General features: G+C 51.1%; 5 protein-coding genes across 5 annotated transcripts; 3 read left to right on the forward strand and 2 right to left on the reverse strand.

The window, feature by feature from the left end:
* The first annotated feature begins 255 nt into the window (after window positions 1-255).
* On the forward strand, window positions 256-3,684 carry STEHIDRAFT_83510 (uncharacterized protein). Its single transcript, XM_007307470.1, has 10 exons — window positions 256-442; window positions 507-577; window positions 748-1,514; window positions 1,588-1,663; window positions 1,717-1,742; window positions 1,795-2,023; window positions 2,096-2,311; window positions 2,369-2,392; window positions 2,452-2,686; window positions 2,759-3,684. The coding sequence occupies exons 2-10, from the start codon at window positions 527-529 to the stop codon at window positions 3,379-3,381; spliced, it is 2,247 nt and encodes a 748-aa protein (XP_007307532.1). The 5' UTR covers window positions 256-442; window positions 507-526; the 3' UTR covers window positions 3,382-3,684.
* A 1,315-nt stretch (window positions 3,685-4,999) lies between these two features.
* Window positions 5,000-6,781, forward strand: STEHIDRAFT_101630 (2 beta-glucan). The gene is made up of 7 exons (XM_007307471.1): window positions 5,000-5,216; window positions 5,280-5,447; window positions 5,517-5,668; window positions 5,767-5,829; window positions 5,892-5,959; window positions 6,016-6,144; window positions 6,232-6,781. The coding sequence occupies exons 1-7, from the start codon at window positions 5,068-5,070 to the stop codon at window positions 6,457-6,459; spliced, it is 957 nt and encodes a 318-aa protein (XP_007307533.1). The 5' UTR covers window positions 5,000-5,067; the 3' UTR covers window positions 6,460-6,781.
* Window positions 6,782-7,637: 856 nt separating this feature from the next.
* STEHIDRAFT_34161 (uncharacterized protein) lies at window positions 7,638-7,919 on the reverse strand (the record flags this gene model as incomplete). Its single annotated transcript, XM_007307166.1, has 1 exon — window positions 7,638-7,919. A coding segment is annotated over one exon (282 nt), but the record flags the coding sequence as incomplete, so codon positions are not given.
* A 623-nt stretch (window positions 7,920-8,542) lies between these two features.
* On the reverse strand, window positions 8,543-9,860 carry STEHIDRAFT_83515 (Shwachman-Bodian-diamond syndrome protein). The gene is made up of 7 exons (XM_007307472.1): window positions 9,748-9,860; window positions 9,643-9,694; window positions 9,538-9,581; window positions 9,341-9,470; window positions 9,087-9,287; window positions 8,853-9,026; window positions 8,543-8,760 (listed from the first exon to the last, which is right to left on the reverse strand). The coding sequence occupies exons 1-7, from the start codon at window positions 9,777-9,779 to the stop codon at window positions 8,641-8,643; spliced, it is 753 nt and encodes a 250-aa protein (XP_007307534.1). The 5' UTR covers window positions 9,780-9,860; the 3' UTR covers window positions 8,543-8,640.
* Window positions 9,861-9,990: 130 nt separating this feature from the next.
* On the forward strand, window positions 9,991-11,845 carry STEHIDRAFT_160000 (BAR-domain-containing protein; the record flags this gene model as incomplete). The annotated part of the gene is made up of 9 exons (XM_007307473.1): window positions 9,991-10,019; window positions 10,072-10,112; window positions 10,191-10,298; window positions 10,387-10,652; window positions 10,716-10,805; window positions 10,867-11,000; window positions 11,057-11,223; window positions 11,290-11,757; window positions 11,823-11,845. 9 exons carry the CDS (start codon window positions 9,991-9,993, stop codon window positions 11,843-11,845), a joined length of 1,326 nt encoding a protein of 441 aa, XP_007307535.1.
* Window positions 11,846-12,277: the final 432 nt, after the last annotated feature.

A 12,277-nucleotide genomic window follows, 5' to 3' on the forward strand; every position in this document is an offset into this window, starting at 1 on the left:
ACCAAGAGTGCAGAGCGTATGGCGGACCTTCCTCCTCAACAAGCAAGCCGATGCTGGCTCAGCAAAGACGGGCGGTGTCGATGGCGAAGGGGTTCGTCAACGTCGTGAACAACGAGCTCTGCGTTCGCGCGAGGCGTCCAGCTCGACCCAGTCGAGCAAAAAACCAAATCCAGAGCAGCGCGCCGCCACGTGCGGATATGAAGACGATCACGTGCATTTAACGCCATGGAAACTGTCACCGAACATTGTTGCTCGCCGTTCCCGATTCTGCTTGCTATTTCCCTTCGTGTGCTGGGCACGGTGCTCGCTCTCTTTCCTCTATTTCTCTTTTTTGACACACACTCTCGGTCATTGACTTGATCGGTTTTCTCTCTTTTCTTCTTCTTTTGCCCCAGTGGCACGCCTTTCGTTCTTCCCGTAAAGAGCCACAGTCCTCTCCTCGGTAAGTCCATCAGACATATGTCTTACCCCGCTTTGACTGCGCTGACGCAGTTCGCCATTTCAAGGCTTTTCTTTCCTTGTCTCGATGTACGCATACCTACAACGTCTCCCGGTGCCTGCCAAGTTGAAGCTCTTCGTACGTACTTGTCATTCACTCGCCTCGCTCCACTCAGGCGCGGGATCGTCTTGGCTGCGCCTTCGGGGTTCAAGACAACGTCCATTCTTCGCTCGTCTACAAGCTGTCGATCCTTCCGACCCCCGATCGCTTTCTTTTCTCTACACATAGAGCTGATATCTTTCTAATAGTGGTCTAGAGTCAACTCCTCCCGGCTCACTTTGGCCTATTTCATCATCGCCGTCCTCCATTGTGTTGTTCAGGTTGTCTTCCAAGTTCAGGCCTTCACCATCAATGCCCAAGCCGCCTCCTTTCTCTCTGACATCGTTGCAGAGGGCAACGCTACTGCCGATGGCTTCTTCGTCTTCGACAAGTCCCTTCGCTTCTGTGATCACGTTCCTTCTACTCTCAGTGCTGCATCCTGCCAACTGGTTTGGAGCCCTTTTTCACCCAATGGTAGCATGTCCGACGAGTCCGCTGTTCTCAGCTGGGAAAATAACACCTCATCCTCTTCGACCGCTTCTTCCTCCTCGTCGCCCATCTCCTCCCAAACATCTTCATCCGCTGTGCAGGCCACGAGCTCTGTTCTCGCTTCGACTTCGAGTGCCGTCGAAACCCCTTCGTCTTCTACCACTAGCTCTGCAGCGCAATCAACCGAAACTAAGGTTGTAGTTGTGAAGGGGGATGATGATGACGACGAAGACGACGACGATGAGGAAGAGAAAAAGGAGATTGCGGAGGTAGATGACGATGACGATGATGACGACGACGAAGAAGAAGAAGATCATTACGACCACAAGAGGTCCACCGCCTTCAAGCGCCATGATATCACACAGACGCAGACGCGGATCACGGACAATGCGACCGAGATCGTTGTCCATCTTCATGGGCTTGGACTTAACCGAGACGCCAATTTGAGTGTGGCGTGTCTGGAGGCTTTGAACTGGCCTATACAGATGTGGGTCCCCTCCGGTTGGATTAATTGTAAATATACAAGGTGCTCAGTGACGCCTTCGCTTGTTGCCATGTAGGTTGGATAACACCAAACGTGAGGATATCGCGTTCATCGCTTTCCAATTCTGGGTGCTGGGAATGTCTCTTGTCGCGGTTAGTGCTTTTCTACAGGCTTTTTTGGACATCGATGCTAAAAGTTCCACTAGCTTTTGAACGAGTCCATTCCTCACGTGTCAGTATGGCTCTCGTATCCCGTGAAATACGGCTGACAGTCTGTTCGACAGCCTTGCGTCTCTTGTCACGCACATGTCGGCCACTGCATGGGGTGGATTCCAGATTCAGAGCACTTCCAACTTTCATAGTGACTTCCAACGTCTTTCCACCAACGGTGCTTGCAAGATCAATCTGTTGCCTCAATACTGGAAAGCCCGGGGAGACGCTGAAATTCCTAGTCTGGCTCTGAATGCTGCTGTCTTACTCGTCACAGCCGTTTTGTCTTGGAGGCTCATCAAGGTGCGTTTATATCACAATTCTGGGACGGCTCATAATGTTGTGCCAGTTAATTGATGGTTTTGTTGTATTTAGTCCTTTGGGTGGCAAACCTTCAAGCGCGTGGGAGCGTCGTTAACCATCAATCGCATTTACAAGCTGGTCCTCACGCTCTCGATCGCTATTCAACTATCATTGTTCTTCGTCGTAGCCTCTGTCGCATTATGGCTGGATCAGCTGTGCAACGGGGCTATCGGGCATCTAGCGAGGAACCGTATGCTGTTCAAGGTCCTTCTCAGTGTTGTCATCGCAGTATGTGTATCGCCTACTCCTTCGCCGCCCACCGTTCTAATTATAATCACATTATAGCTTCTTGTCCCATGGCTTTTGATGGTAAAGAAATTGTGCACTCACTCTCCAAGGCAAAGGAATTAATCAGTGCTACATTGTAGGGTTGGTTCGCGGTGCGAAGGGAACTCAGGACTCCAATGGTGGCCTTCCTCGTTCTTTCTTGTCTTTATATAGCTGGATGGGGTGGCATGTTCGACTCTCCCACATTCCGATGGACCTTCGTCCAGTGGCAGTTCTTCAGTGCAGTCGTCTCAATCTCCCTCGCCCTGATCATCATCTCGCTCGTCCTGGGCATCGTCTGCCGGATGAACTTTGGACGTGGTCTACCTCGTTACCGTAAGTTTTACTATCCACGACCCCACACTCCTGTGCATGTCAGATGTTGACCGTGTCTTTTCTTATGCGTAGTCAACGCCGAAGAGCCCCTCCCAGGAGACGACTACTCTTCATCCGAGAAAGAGAAGATCGACTTCCCATCTACCGCTCGCCCCGTCCCCACTTTCTCTGCCGCCTTTGGTTCAGGGTCCGAGGTCCCCCCTCCACGCCAAATGCGCTTCGGACCAGGTCCTCGCCAAATGGGTCCTCGCTTCTCTGACACGACCTCTGAGCCTTTCGAGACCCAATCGCAACTCGACATGAGCATCAACAGTCACACGACCCCGAACAGCGCGTATACGAGTCCGATCTCGAGTCCGCCGATGTCACTGGCGCCGTCGTACTATCGGTCGAACGTTGCCGCGGGTGGTCTTGGGGGTGCGGGGACTCCGTTTGGCGGGCTGCAGAGGAGTACCAGCAGGGGAACTGTCTCGAGCTTCGGGTATAGCGCGAGTGATAGCGGGCATTCAGGAGCAGGATGGAATTCGTCAAACTGGAGTCCGCAGAGTCAGACGAGGTTGAACCCTCAGCACCCAGTCGGGAAAGGTAGTGTTGGTGGTGACATTGATGAATTGTTGAGGAGCGACAGCCGCGGGTCGAGCAAGTCGGGGAAATCGACGGCGAGCGCTGAGCGCGCGCGGTGGGTTATTGAGTAATCCGTTTCTTCTCTTCGTTACTTTCTACTTGCCGTCATTAGTTTAGTGCTACGTGGTCTTGTATGTCGTGTTTCGGTTTCCTGCTATATCTATAACGCTTATGAACGGACACTTCGTTGCTCGTTCAAAATCTACCTGAGTACGATTCGAATGCTGGTACTGCTACGCGTAGATGTATTTTGCCTGTTGTGATTTCCTGTTACTGTATCCAGGACAGAGCTGGGACGGGGAAGGACCTGGAAGGACACCATTGGTCTCGATGCCGCATGTGTACTGAACATCGCACAATATCGAGATGCGCAACCTGCTCAACCATACCCCGCCACTCGCGTGCGTCCGGACAAAGAATGAGTGGCTGAGTCAGCCTTGCAGTAGGTGATTGACCCGACTTCAACCCGACTTTGACCCGAACTCCATATGCTCTGCACAAATGCTCCCCTCAGTCTACCTGTGCCAATAAACTGGACGGTTATGGACGAGGGACACTGCGACAAGCCTATCGACTTCTGCCTACCCGATCTCTTCTATTCCACCATCATCGCATCAGTTTCTGCTGGTTTTTACTCTGCCAATGGCCTTCTGAGTTACCGGCCGCCGCGTTGCCTCGGCATTTACTTTCTATAACAGGTTGTTTTGTGCTTGAATGATGACTTTCCGTGGGGTGAGACTCGTTCTGGCTTGATCTGAACCCATAAATGAGCATCACAACAGAGAGCCCGGTCTCAACTATGCCCGTGATGGTCAGCATACACCCGCGATGCTGTTTCTCGGAGGCCAAGCTTTCCTCGAATCCTACGGAAAGGCACTCAACACCTTACATCGACTGCCAAATTTAGTGGTACCATGGCTCATCGGTACCTAGAAATGATAGGTAAGGTTCCTGGACTTATTCGACTGGGTAAATTTCTTTGGCAGCTGATATTTAGCTAGTATAGATGCTAATTTCTGTCTCCATCTCGCCAGTAGTCTGTCTTTTGGAAGTGTACATTTTATCATCGCTTTAGCCGATGCCACCCACGGCGGTTTTTCTTCGACTGTAGGTAGGTAGGGAGAGTATACGGCGCACTCCCAGTATGAGAACGCAAGCATCACGGGCAGCAACTTCTGTTCAATAGTTCAGAACGCAGCATGAGGAGTAACGAACCCCTGTTGATACACGTTCCTTCGCGGGGTTTTCTATCGGGCTCATTGCGAACTTCATTGCATAGGTCAAAGTTGACTTCCATCTCTCGACCACACGACAAAAAGGTCCTCAGGTACTCACGCATCTCACCAGCATGAGGTCTTATCCCTTCCGAACGCATTTCCTCCTCATTTACACATTCCTATCTATACACCTCGTGATTCTTGTCAGACTGCGTATGCGTCTATCGCACGGCGACTACATATGGTGATGGTGGCTGGCACTGGTCATGATTCACCATATGATTCGGCCTTGTAGGACGCGTGCTTCCGTGCATCAATCCGATGTACCACGTCGTGAGAGGCCATGTTCGTTGTCATGTCGGGAGCGAGGATTGTGGCTTTTGCATGCGTGTGGTACTAAGGATGTAGATGGAGACTCGTGAGCTGGCCAGCGGCTTTGGTACAAAAGCACTGTCTATGGGCGTCACTAGGTAACCCAACCTCCTCGTTCTTCGCCTTTGTCTACCGGGATACCTTGGTCATTCTCATCTTCGTTCTATCATGAAGTCTTTCGTTTCCGCCACCGCTGCCCTCTCATTGGCCACTAGTGCCCTCGCCGCGACTTATACAGTCGTCGATACGTACACCAGCGACAACTTCCTTGACATGTTTGATTTTGAGGCCATCCCTGACCCCACTTCCGGACGAGTGTAAGCATAACCTCCAACTTTATTTTGAATATGCGGCTACTGATTCCCTCTGGTCATGTATAGTAACTACGTCGACAAGGCTAGTGCTCAAAGCCTCGGGCTGGCCAAAACCTCTGGTAGCAGCTTCGTTTTCGCTGCCGACGACACCACCGTACTCTCTGCCACCGGGGCCGGTCGTAACTCGGTTCGTGTCCAGTCCGTTAATGCTTACGGTTCTGGACATGTCAGCGTGTATGTTGGAATTCTCATCCTCATCTACTTGTCATTGTGCTATCAACTCACAGCATGATAAACGTCCAGATTTAACATCAAGCACATGCCGCAAGGCTGTGGTACCTGGCCTGCAGTTTGGGAGCTTGGACCGGACTGGCCTGCGGACGGTGAAATCGACATCGTTGAGGGTGTCAACGACGTCGTACCGAATCAGTCGACCTTACACACCAGCCCCGGATGTACGTCTCTTGCAATACTGTTCTTTCTTCGCCTCGTTCTGCCGTTTATTGTGTGCACTTTTGACTATCTTCGTACTTACATGTTACCGTTTATCTAGGTACGATGCCGTCTGGAATCACCCAGACTGGGAGCCAGGTCACCACGGACTGCAACACTGCCGGTACGTTTATTCTCTCTCGTCAGGTTACGTCCTGCGCTGACGAAGAGGGGATGCTGCAATAGTCGCAGGCAATACTGGGTGCGCGGTGCACACGACGGATGCGAACAGTTATGGACCGGCTTTTAACACTGTTCGTCTCTCTCTCCTCCCTTTCACACATCTCTCACCCACACCTACCACCGGCAGAATGGAGGTGGAATCTATGCGATGGAAAGGACAGACGATTTCGTGAAGGTCTGGTTCTGGTCGGCCACGGACACCACCGTTCCGTCTGATGCATCTAGCGGTGCAGCGTCTGTAGACACCGATAACTGGGTAATGCTCTCTCATCCTATACACATTGACCCTCTCCATGCAGCAATTTTGTTTCATATACTGACCTTGTTTCGTCGTGATCTCTAGGGTACTCCCGACGCGTACTTCCCCAACACCGACTGTGACATTGCTTCCCACTTCACAGCTGCTAACATTATCATCAACATCGACTTCTGCGGTGACTGGGCCGGCCAGGACGCTCTCTACACTGCAGCTGGATGCCCATCCACATGCGTCGACTACGTCAACAACAACCCCACCGCTTTCACGAATGCGTACTTTGAGTTCGAGTCGATCCATGTGTACGAAGCATAGAAAAATCAAAAAGGTTACGGGAGATTCCAAGACTATCGCCCCCCTCTGGGATCATGATAAATTATTCACTGGGGCACTGTTGCACTGTAACACCACAGATCATTATCTTCACGGCCTTTTCTTCTTGTCTTCTTCTTTTGGATATAGTGGTATGCGGATAACGATTCATGGTCTGTACGAGACTTGGGATGTGTCAGTCAGTACTAGTTGTAGATTTATATCTATTTATTTGAGTCGTATGTAGGGATGATGCATTAGGCCATCTTAGCGCAATCACACTTGAAGCTGCCTCACCGCCCTTCACTCGGATATGGACAGATACATCTCTGGCACTTCTATCTGTGATTTTGTTTGCAAGTCAAAAGTGGCTCAACGTCGCTGCCGACGACGAACATGATTTTGCGCCCCCAAATTAGCGCGGAAGTAGAATCGGCGCGGAGGTAGAATTGATCGGTCCGTTTTCAGCACCATTCAATTCGCCCCCCTCATTCATCCACTCGTTCAGCATGTTATTGATCCATAAAACAATAAGAAGCTATTTCAAAGGGGAAGTAATGATACAGTATGTAGGTAGTAGGTATGTTACAAAATGCATGAGATACAGAGGGATCGAAGTGGAAAGCGGAAACAAGCATCATCGACTATCGTACACGACTTTTATTTCGCGGAACGTCCATAGGGAAGAGACAAAACCCAGCCCGTGTATCACTGGGCTCGCAATGATATCCGCGTCGATTTATCCATCTCGTAGAAACCGAACTTCGTCTCCATCGCTATTTTACAGGATCGGAATCCTCGTCGTTCCCTCAGCTGCCTTCGGGATGCGAAGCGTGAGGACTCCATGATCCAAGTTCGCCGACACGTTGCTCGCGTCCACCGGGCGTGGAAGCCAGACGGTACGCGAGAACGAGGAGGAAGTGGTGCCGACGAAGTCGTTACGATTGGACACCTGTTGGTCGCCTTCGGCGGCTCGGTTGGTGACGGTGGTGGAGTTCGTGCCTGTAAAAAGACCCAAGTCAGCGACTGGCTCGAGATATTTGAACTGGATAGACAAGAAAAAACTTACCTTGAGCACCCTCCTTCGCATTGGCCGCAGCGGGAGCAGGTGTCGCAGAAGGGGCAGGCGTGTTTGCGCCCTCCGTTCCACCCTCAGCACCTGCACTGGTCCCCCTCCCGAACTTCCTAAACGATTTCCCCTCAATCGTCAAACTCCTCCCCGCATCTCCGATCCTGACATCAATATCCTCCTTCTTCACACCAGGCAACTCCGCCTCGACAACATAATGGTCTCCTTCCTCGTTGATTTCGACGGCAGGGCTACGCAGGCGACGACTGTTGTTGAAGAATGGGTCATCGAAGAAGCTGATGGGCCCACTGTTGCCGTTGCGGCGGGAAACTGTAGAAGGTTGGCCGTGGCCGTAAGGCTCGTCGAGGACGTGGAAGAGAGGGCGGAAGTCACGGAAGAAGCTGTCGCTGAAAGACATGATGGTAGTGGTGGTGTAGTGGTGAGTAGTAGGTGGTTGGTAGTTGAGAGCTTTGAGTTGTAGTGATTCGAGTGAGGAGTTTGTTTTGTTGAGGCCTCAGAACGACTGTCTGCCCATTCCTTTATACTCCTCGACGAGCCCCTATATAGAATAATCGCGAAACTTCGAGTTTCATAGATGAGTAAGCTGCAATGTAATGATCTCAGCTCGACGTCAGAAACGGCGTAGGTTGTGACCACGAGGGTGGACGAGAACAGGACGAGATCAGTCGAGTGTTGAGTAGAAAGTTCGAGAATTTGAAATTCCAGAATGTTCCGGGACCGACGCCACACACGCGCAACACCGAGTCCACTTGACTCTTGAGGCCAATGTCCGCGTTTATATCTTGGTCATTCGGGTGTCGATGATTCTACCAGGAGCGGAACGAGCGAGTTGTAAACTGAGATGCTGACAGACTTCAGAGTAATACGAATGAAGTGATTCGCGAAAGCATTAGAGATCGGACGAGGAGCACGGCGCGAAGAGGGCGCCCAGAGTATGATCGTTTGACCATACTTGCCAGAGAAAGGACAAATACAACAACTTGATAAGTCACCGTAGGGCGAGGTCTATGAAGACACTTGAAAGACATAGCGATGTTAGTACAAAAAGCAAAATCTCCTACTGCTACAAATGGCAGATGCATAATGACGGCCCTCTAGTTCCCGGTGGTAGCAGTCGCAGCAAATGCTATCGTTTCGATACGTCCCTTGCCCTTGCACTCTTTGTTGAGCAGGTCGGTGATCGTGCGGAAGTGACTTGGGTCGATGAGGAGGGTCTGAACGTAGTGATGAGTATGGCGTGCAGTCAAGTGAACACATAAAGGTCAGCATGATTCATTTCACAGCACGAAACGTCTGCAACACGCACGGTGCTCCACTCATCGCCGTCAGGTCCTTCCCTCTCAACCTTCTCAACTCCCTCAAGAATTTTTCCACGTAGACGTGCTTCATCAGCGGAGGGTATGGAGACACGGATGCGCATGCGAGCGCGCTGAATGGGGAGTGTGGAGTTGGTTTGGAGAAGCTTAATACATTCTGATACCTGATTATGCAGAAACCTATGGTCAGAAAAGGACAGGATTGATGGGTTCTCACTGCGCACCTGACTCTTCGCATTCTTATTTGCACGAACACTGAAGCCAGCCTCGTTCATCGCCTTCTCGATGATGCCAACGGAGTGAGGAGTCTGTGTCGCGGGATCGACGCATTTCTCGGCGACAAGGGTCGCGATCTCACGGCGAAGGGACGTGAGATCATGTTCTCGCTCTTTCTCTCCGATTTGGAGGTCACCCTTGTTGAGAATCTAGAGATAGAGATGAGTATAGAGGAAAAGCGCAGTGCTAGAGGGATACGAACTTCTTTGACTACGGTTTGAACGTTGTCTGTACCGAATGACTTCTTGAGATCTCCTGCTTTGGCGACTTCTCCCTTGGATACGTTGACAAATACGTTGCTGATTTGCAGGACGTCGTCCAGGTCGCTTTCACTGATCAAGGAGGGAGGTAAATTGGAGAAGGTGAGATAATACTACCGAAATACTTGAAAAGACTTACACTCCATTTCTCCATTCCTGAACCTTGTTCTTATAGCAGGCGATCTGAGAAGATACGCAAATGAGTCCTCAGATAGCGATGAGCCGCTACCGCGCACTTACCCACCTCGTACCGCTTGCCACCCTTCTTCAGGCGAACGATAGAGACGTTGGTTAGTCTATAGATCTAGAGTCAGTACGATGGAGCGAGATGGTCGAAGGGCGTTCATACTTGATCTGTCCAGATGGTTGGTTGATGGGCATTCTGGGAAACCGAGAGTGGACGAAAGTACAGGATCGAGTTGGTGGATTAGGGTGAAGAGGAGTGAAGACGCTGAAGATGACTTGGTCGTGCCGAGCAATCTGGTGTTACGTAAACGGGCTCCGGAGATCAGGAGCATCCAGATTCCACAGCCTTCCGCTGCCTCCTCTTCTGCTCGCTCAGTGTTTCTGATTCTTCACAACAACATCCATCATGAAGGGCTTCACGAAGGCTATCAAGCGGTGAGCTCATATGGATCAGAAGTGCTGTTTCATAACTCATTATTACCCGCAGTACGCCGCACCTGGTCACGACCAAGGTCGGCATGTCCAAGAGTTTGTCTCTTCCTCATGCTCTGTGCTACGGAGACTTTGCTACAGAAATATTAATATAAAACCTGCTTCTTTGTATAGAGTCTGCCGATCCAGAATTCGACGATTACCAGCGCAATTTCACCGTCCTTGAGGGCGCTACCGAGAAGTTCCTCAAGGATACCAAGGCATTCTCAGACGCCGTGAACTGTATGGAATCGTCTTTTTCTCGCGCAGTAATCGCTCTCATATCACTTCCTTCAACCTGGGATCTCTTGATTTTACTCCGGCGGTATAGCACTTTTCACGAACGGTACCAACTTTGCTCAACATTTCGCCACCATCTTCCAACCCATCGCTCCGGAATATGACATCCTCTCCAAACACCCTAACTGCGCCCACACTCTCAACAACGTCGACGGATATCAGGCCGCTCTCGATGAACTTCGTACAACCATATACCCCGAACTCGAACTCATTGATAGCAGAGTCGTTGGTCCCGTGAAGGAGCTGCAGCAGGTGTTGAAGACTATCAGAAAGATGATAACGAAGCGGGAACATAAGGTCTGTTGTTCTACTCGTGGCTGTATTTCACAGAACTGATCTGCTTGACGGGCGCTCGTGCAGCTGACAGATTATGATCGGTTTAACAACTCGTTGACGAAGCTTCGTGACAAGAAAGAGAAGTCTCTCAGCGACGAGAAGAACTTATTCAAGGTAGGTTTGACAGCACACATCCGGTACGGGATGTATATTGATTGCCACACATGTATCCCAGCTTGAGCAAGACTTCGAGATCGCCTCGAACGAATACGAATACATCAATACCGCGATGAAGCAGGACATGCCACGCTTCATGGTCCTCGCAACTCGTTTCATTGATCCTCTTTTCCACTCTTTCTTCTACATGCAGTACGCCTTACTCCGTGTTATCCCCCTAGACGCCCTACTTATCCGCTACTTTGTAGACTCAACATCTACTACATGCTCCTCGAGAAGCTAAGTGGTTTCGCTGAAGGCAAATACGACATCACCGTCTCAGCCGCCCAGATCGCCGAAGAATACGAGGGGAAACGTACCGAATCCTGGCAGACCATCGAAGAGCTGAACATCACCCAGCGAATAGTTTCCACCAGTCAGTCCTTCCCCTCTACGAAGACTCATGTCCCCCTCACTGACCCGACCAACCCACGAACTACAGGTAAGATGGTCCAACAGCAACGCCTCACCTCTGGCAGCTCCTCCCAACTCGGTCGTACCACCTCAACTTCCACAACATCCTCACGCGTGCCACCGCCTGCTTCCGGTTCCTTCCAGAAGAAAGCCCCGCCCCCGCCACCCTCGTCCTCCTCAAGCTTCAAAGCGAAATCCCCCGTTCCGCCGTCCTCGCCTCCCGCCCCCGCTGCTCCTCCGCCATACTCACCATCGACGAACGGCACCGCAGCCGCAGCGGCTGCTGCTGCTAAGCGCGCGCCACCTCCACCGCCTCCGTTGAAGTCGAAGCCGAAGCCGGCAGTGCAATACGTCGTGGCGCTGTATGACTTCGCCGCGCAGGCGGACGGAGATCTGGATTTCAAGGTTGGGGACAGGATCGAGGTCGTGGAGAGGACGGATAGCGCGGAAGATTGGTGGACGGGGAGGTTGGAAGGGCGACAGGGTGTTTTCCCTGGTGAGTTTCTCCTATATATCCGCCCATATACCTCGACGGATTGTCTCATGATGTGTGTGGAACAGGTAACTACGTTCAAGATGCGTGATGATCCTCTTATGAGCTCAGATTTATAATATGGTATGGGGCGTCAGGGCGTGCTGGGTCGAACATGGTCTTGGTTTAATCTCTCGCGGTGGGACTGGAAGTTGGAGTGTACGCGTACGGTCAACATGTATCTTTTCGTTTCGGTTTCTTCCTTTTTTTTCTTTCTTTAGTCCTCAGGCCAGCTCTATCATTCGCCTGAGGACCTCGGTGCACCTCTTCGAGGGCTCGATCATATCGTTTATACGTTTTCGTTATCTTCTTTGGGACGTTGGAAGTTAGCTTTCAGGATCACAAGAGAATGGCGATAATAATGAGGATCATACAAAGCTAGTACAATTATACACGCAACTCTAGAAGCTACTACGGAGAACAGACAAAAGACAAAAAAGGCATGTCGAATGACACTGAGAGCAAGACCGACGTAGAAGGACGA

The sequence above is a fragment of the Stereum hirsutum genome (assembly GCF_000264905.1).
Source record: "Stereum hirsutum FP-91666 SS1 unplaced genomic scaffold STEHIscaffold_13, whole genome shotgun sequence".
Classification (NCBI taxonomy): Eukaryota; Fungi; Basidiomycota; class Agaricomycetes; order Russulales; family Stereaceae; genus Stereum; species Stereum hirsutum.

Coding starts and splice junctions, on each gene's coding strand:
- STEHIDRAFT_83510 (XM_007307470.1), top strand. CDS start 527: ATGTACGCATACCTACAACGTCTCCCGGTGCCTGCCAAGTTGAAGCTC. Junction 2,024..2,095: donor TGTCTTGGAGGCTCATCAAG/GTGCGTTTATAT, acceptor TGTTGTATTTAG/TCCTTTGGGTGGCAAACCTT. Junction 2,393..2,451: donor TTGTCCCATGGCTTTTGATG/GTAAAGAAATTG, acceptor GCTACATTGTAG/GGTTGGTTCGCGGTGCGAAG.
- STEHIDRAFT_101630 (XM_007307471.1), top strand. CDS start 5,068: ATGAAGTCTTTCGTTTCCGCCACCGCTGCCCTCTCATTGGCCACTAGT. Junction 5,960..6,015: donor ATGGACCGGCTTTTAACACT/GTTCGTCTCTCT, acceptor TACCACCGGCAG/AATGGAGGTGGAATCTATGC. Junction 6,145..6,231: donor CTGTAGACACCGATAACTGG/GTAATGCTCTCT, acceptor CGTGATCTCTAG/GGTACTCCCGACGCGTACTT.
- STEHIDRAFT_83515 (XM_007307472.1), bottom strand. CDS start 9,779: ATGCCCATCAACCAACCATCTGGACAGATCAA. Junction 9,695..9,747: donor CAACCATCTGGACAGATCAA/GTATGAACGCCC, acceptor CTAGATCTATAG/ACTAACCAACGTCTCTATCG. Junction 9,471..9,537: donor CAGGAATGGAGAAATGGAGT/GTAAGTCTTTTC, acceptor CTCCTTGATCAG/TGAAAGCGACCTGGACGACG.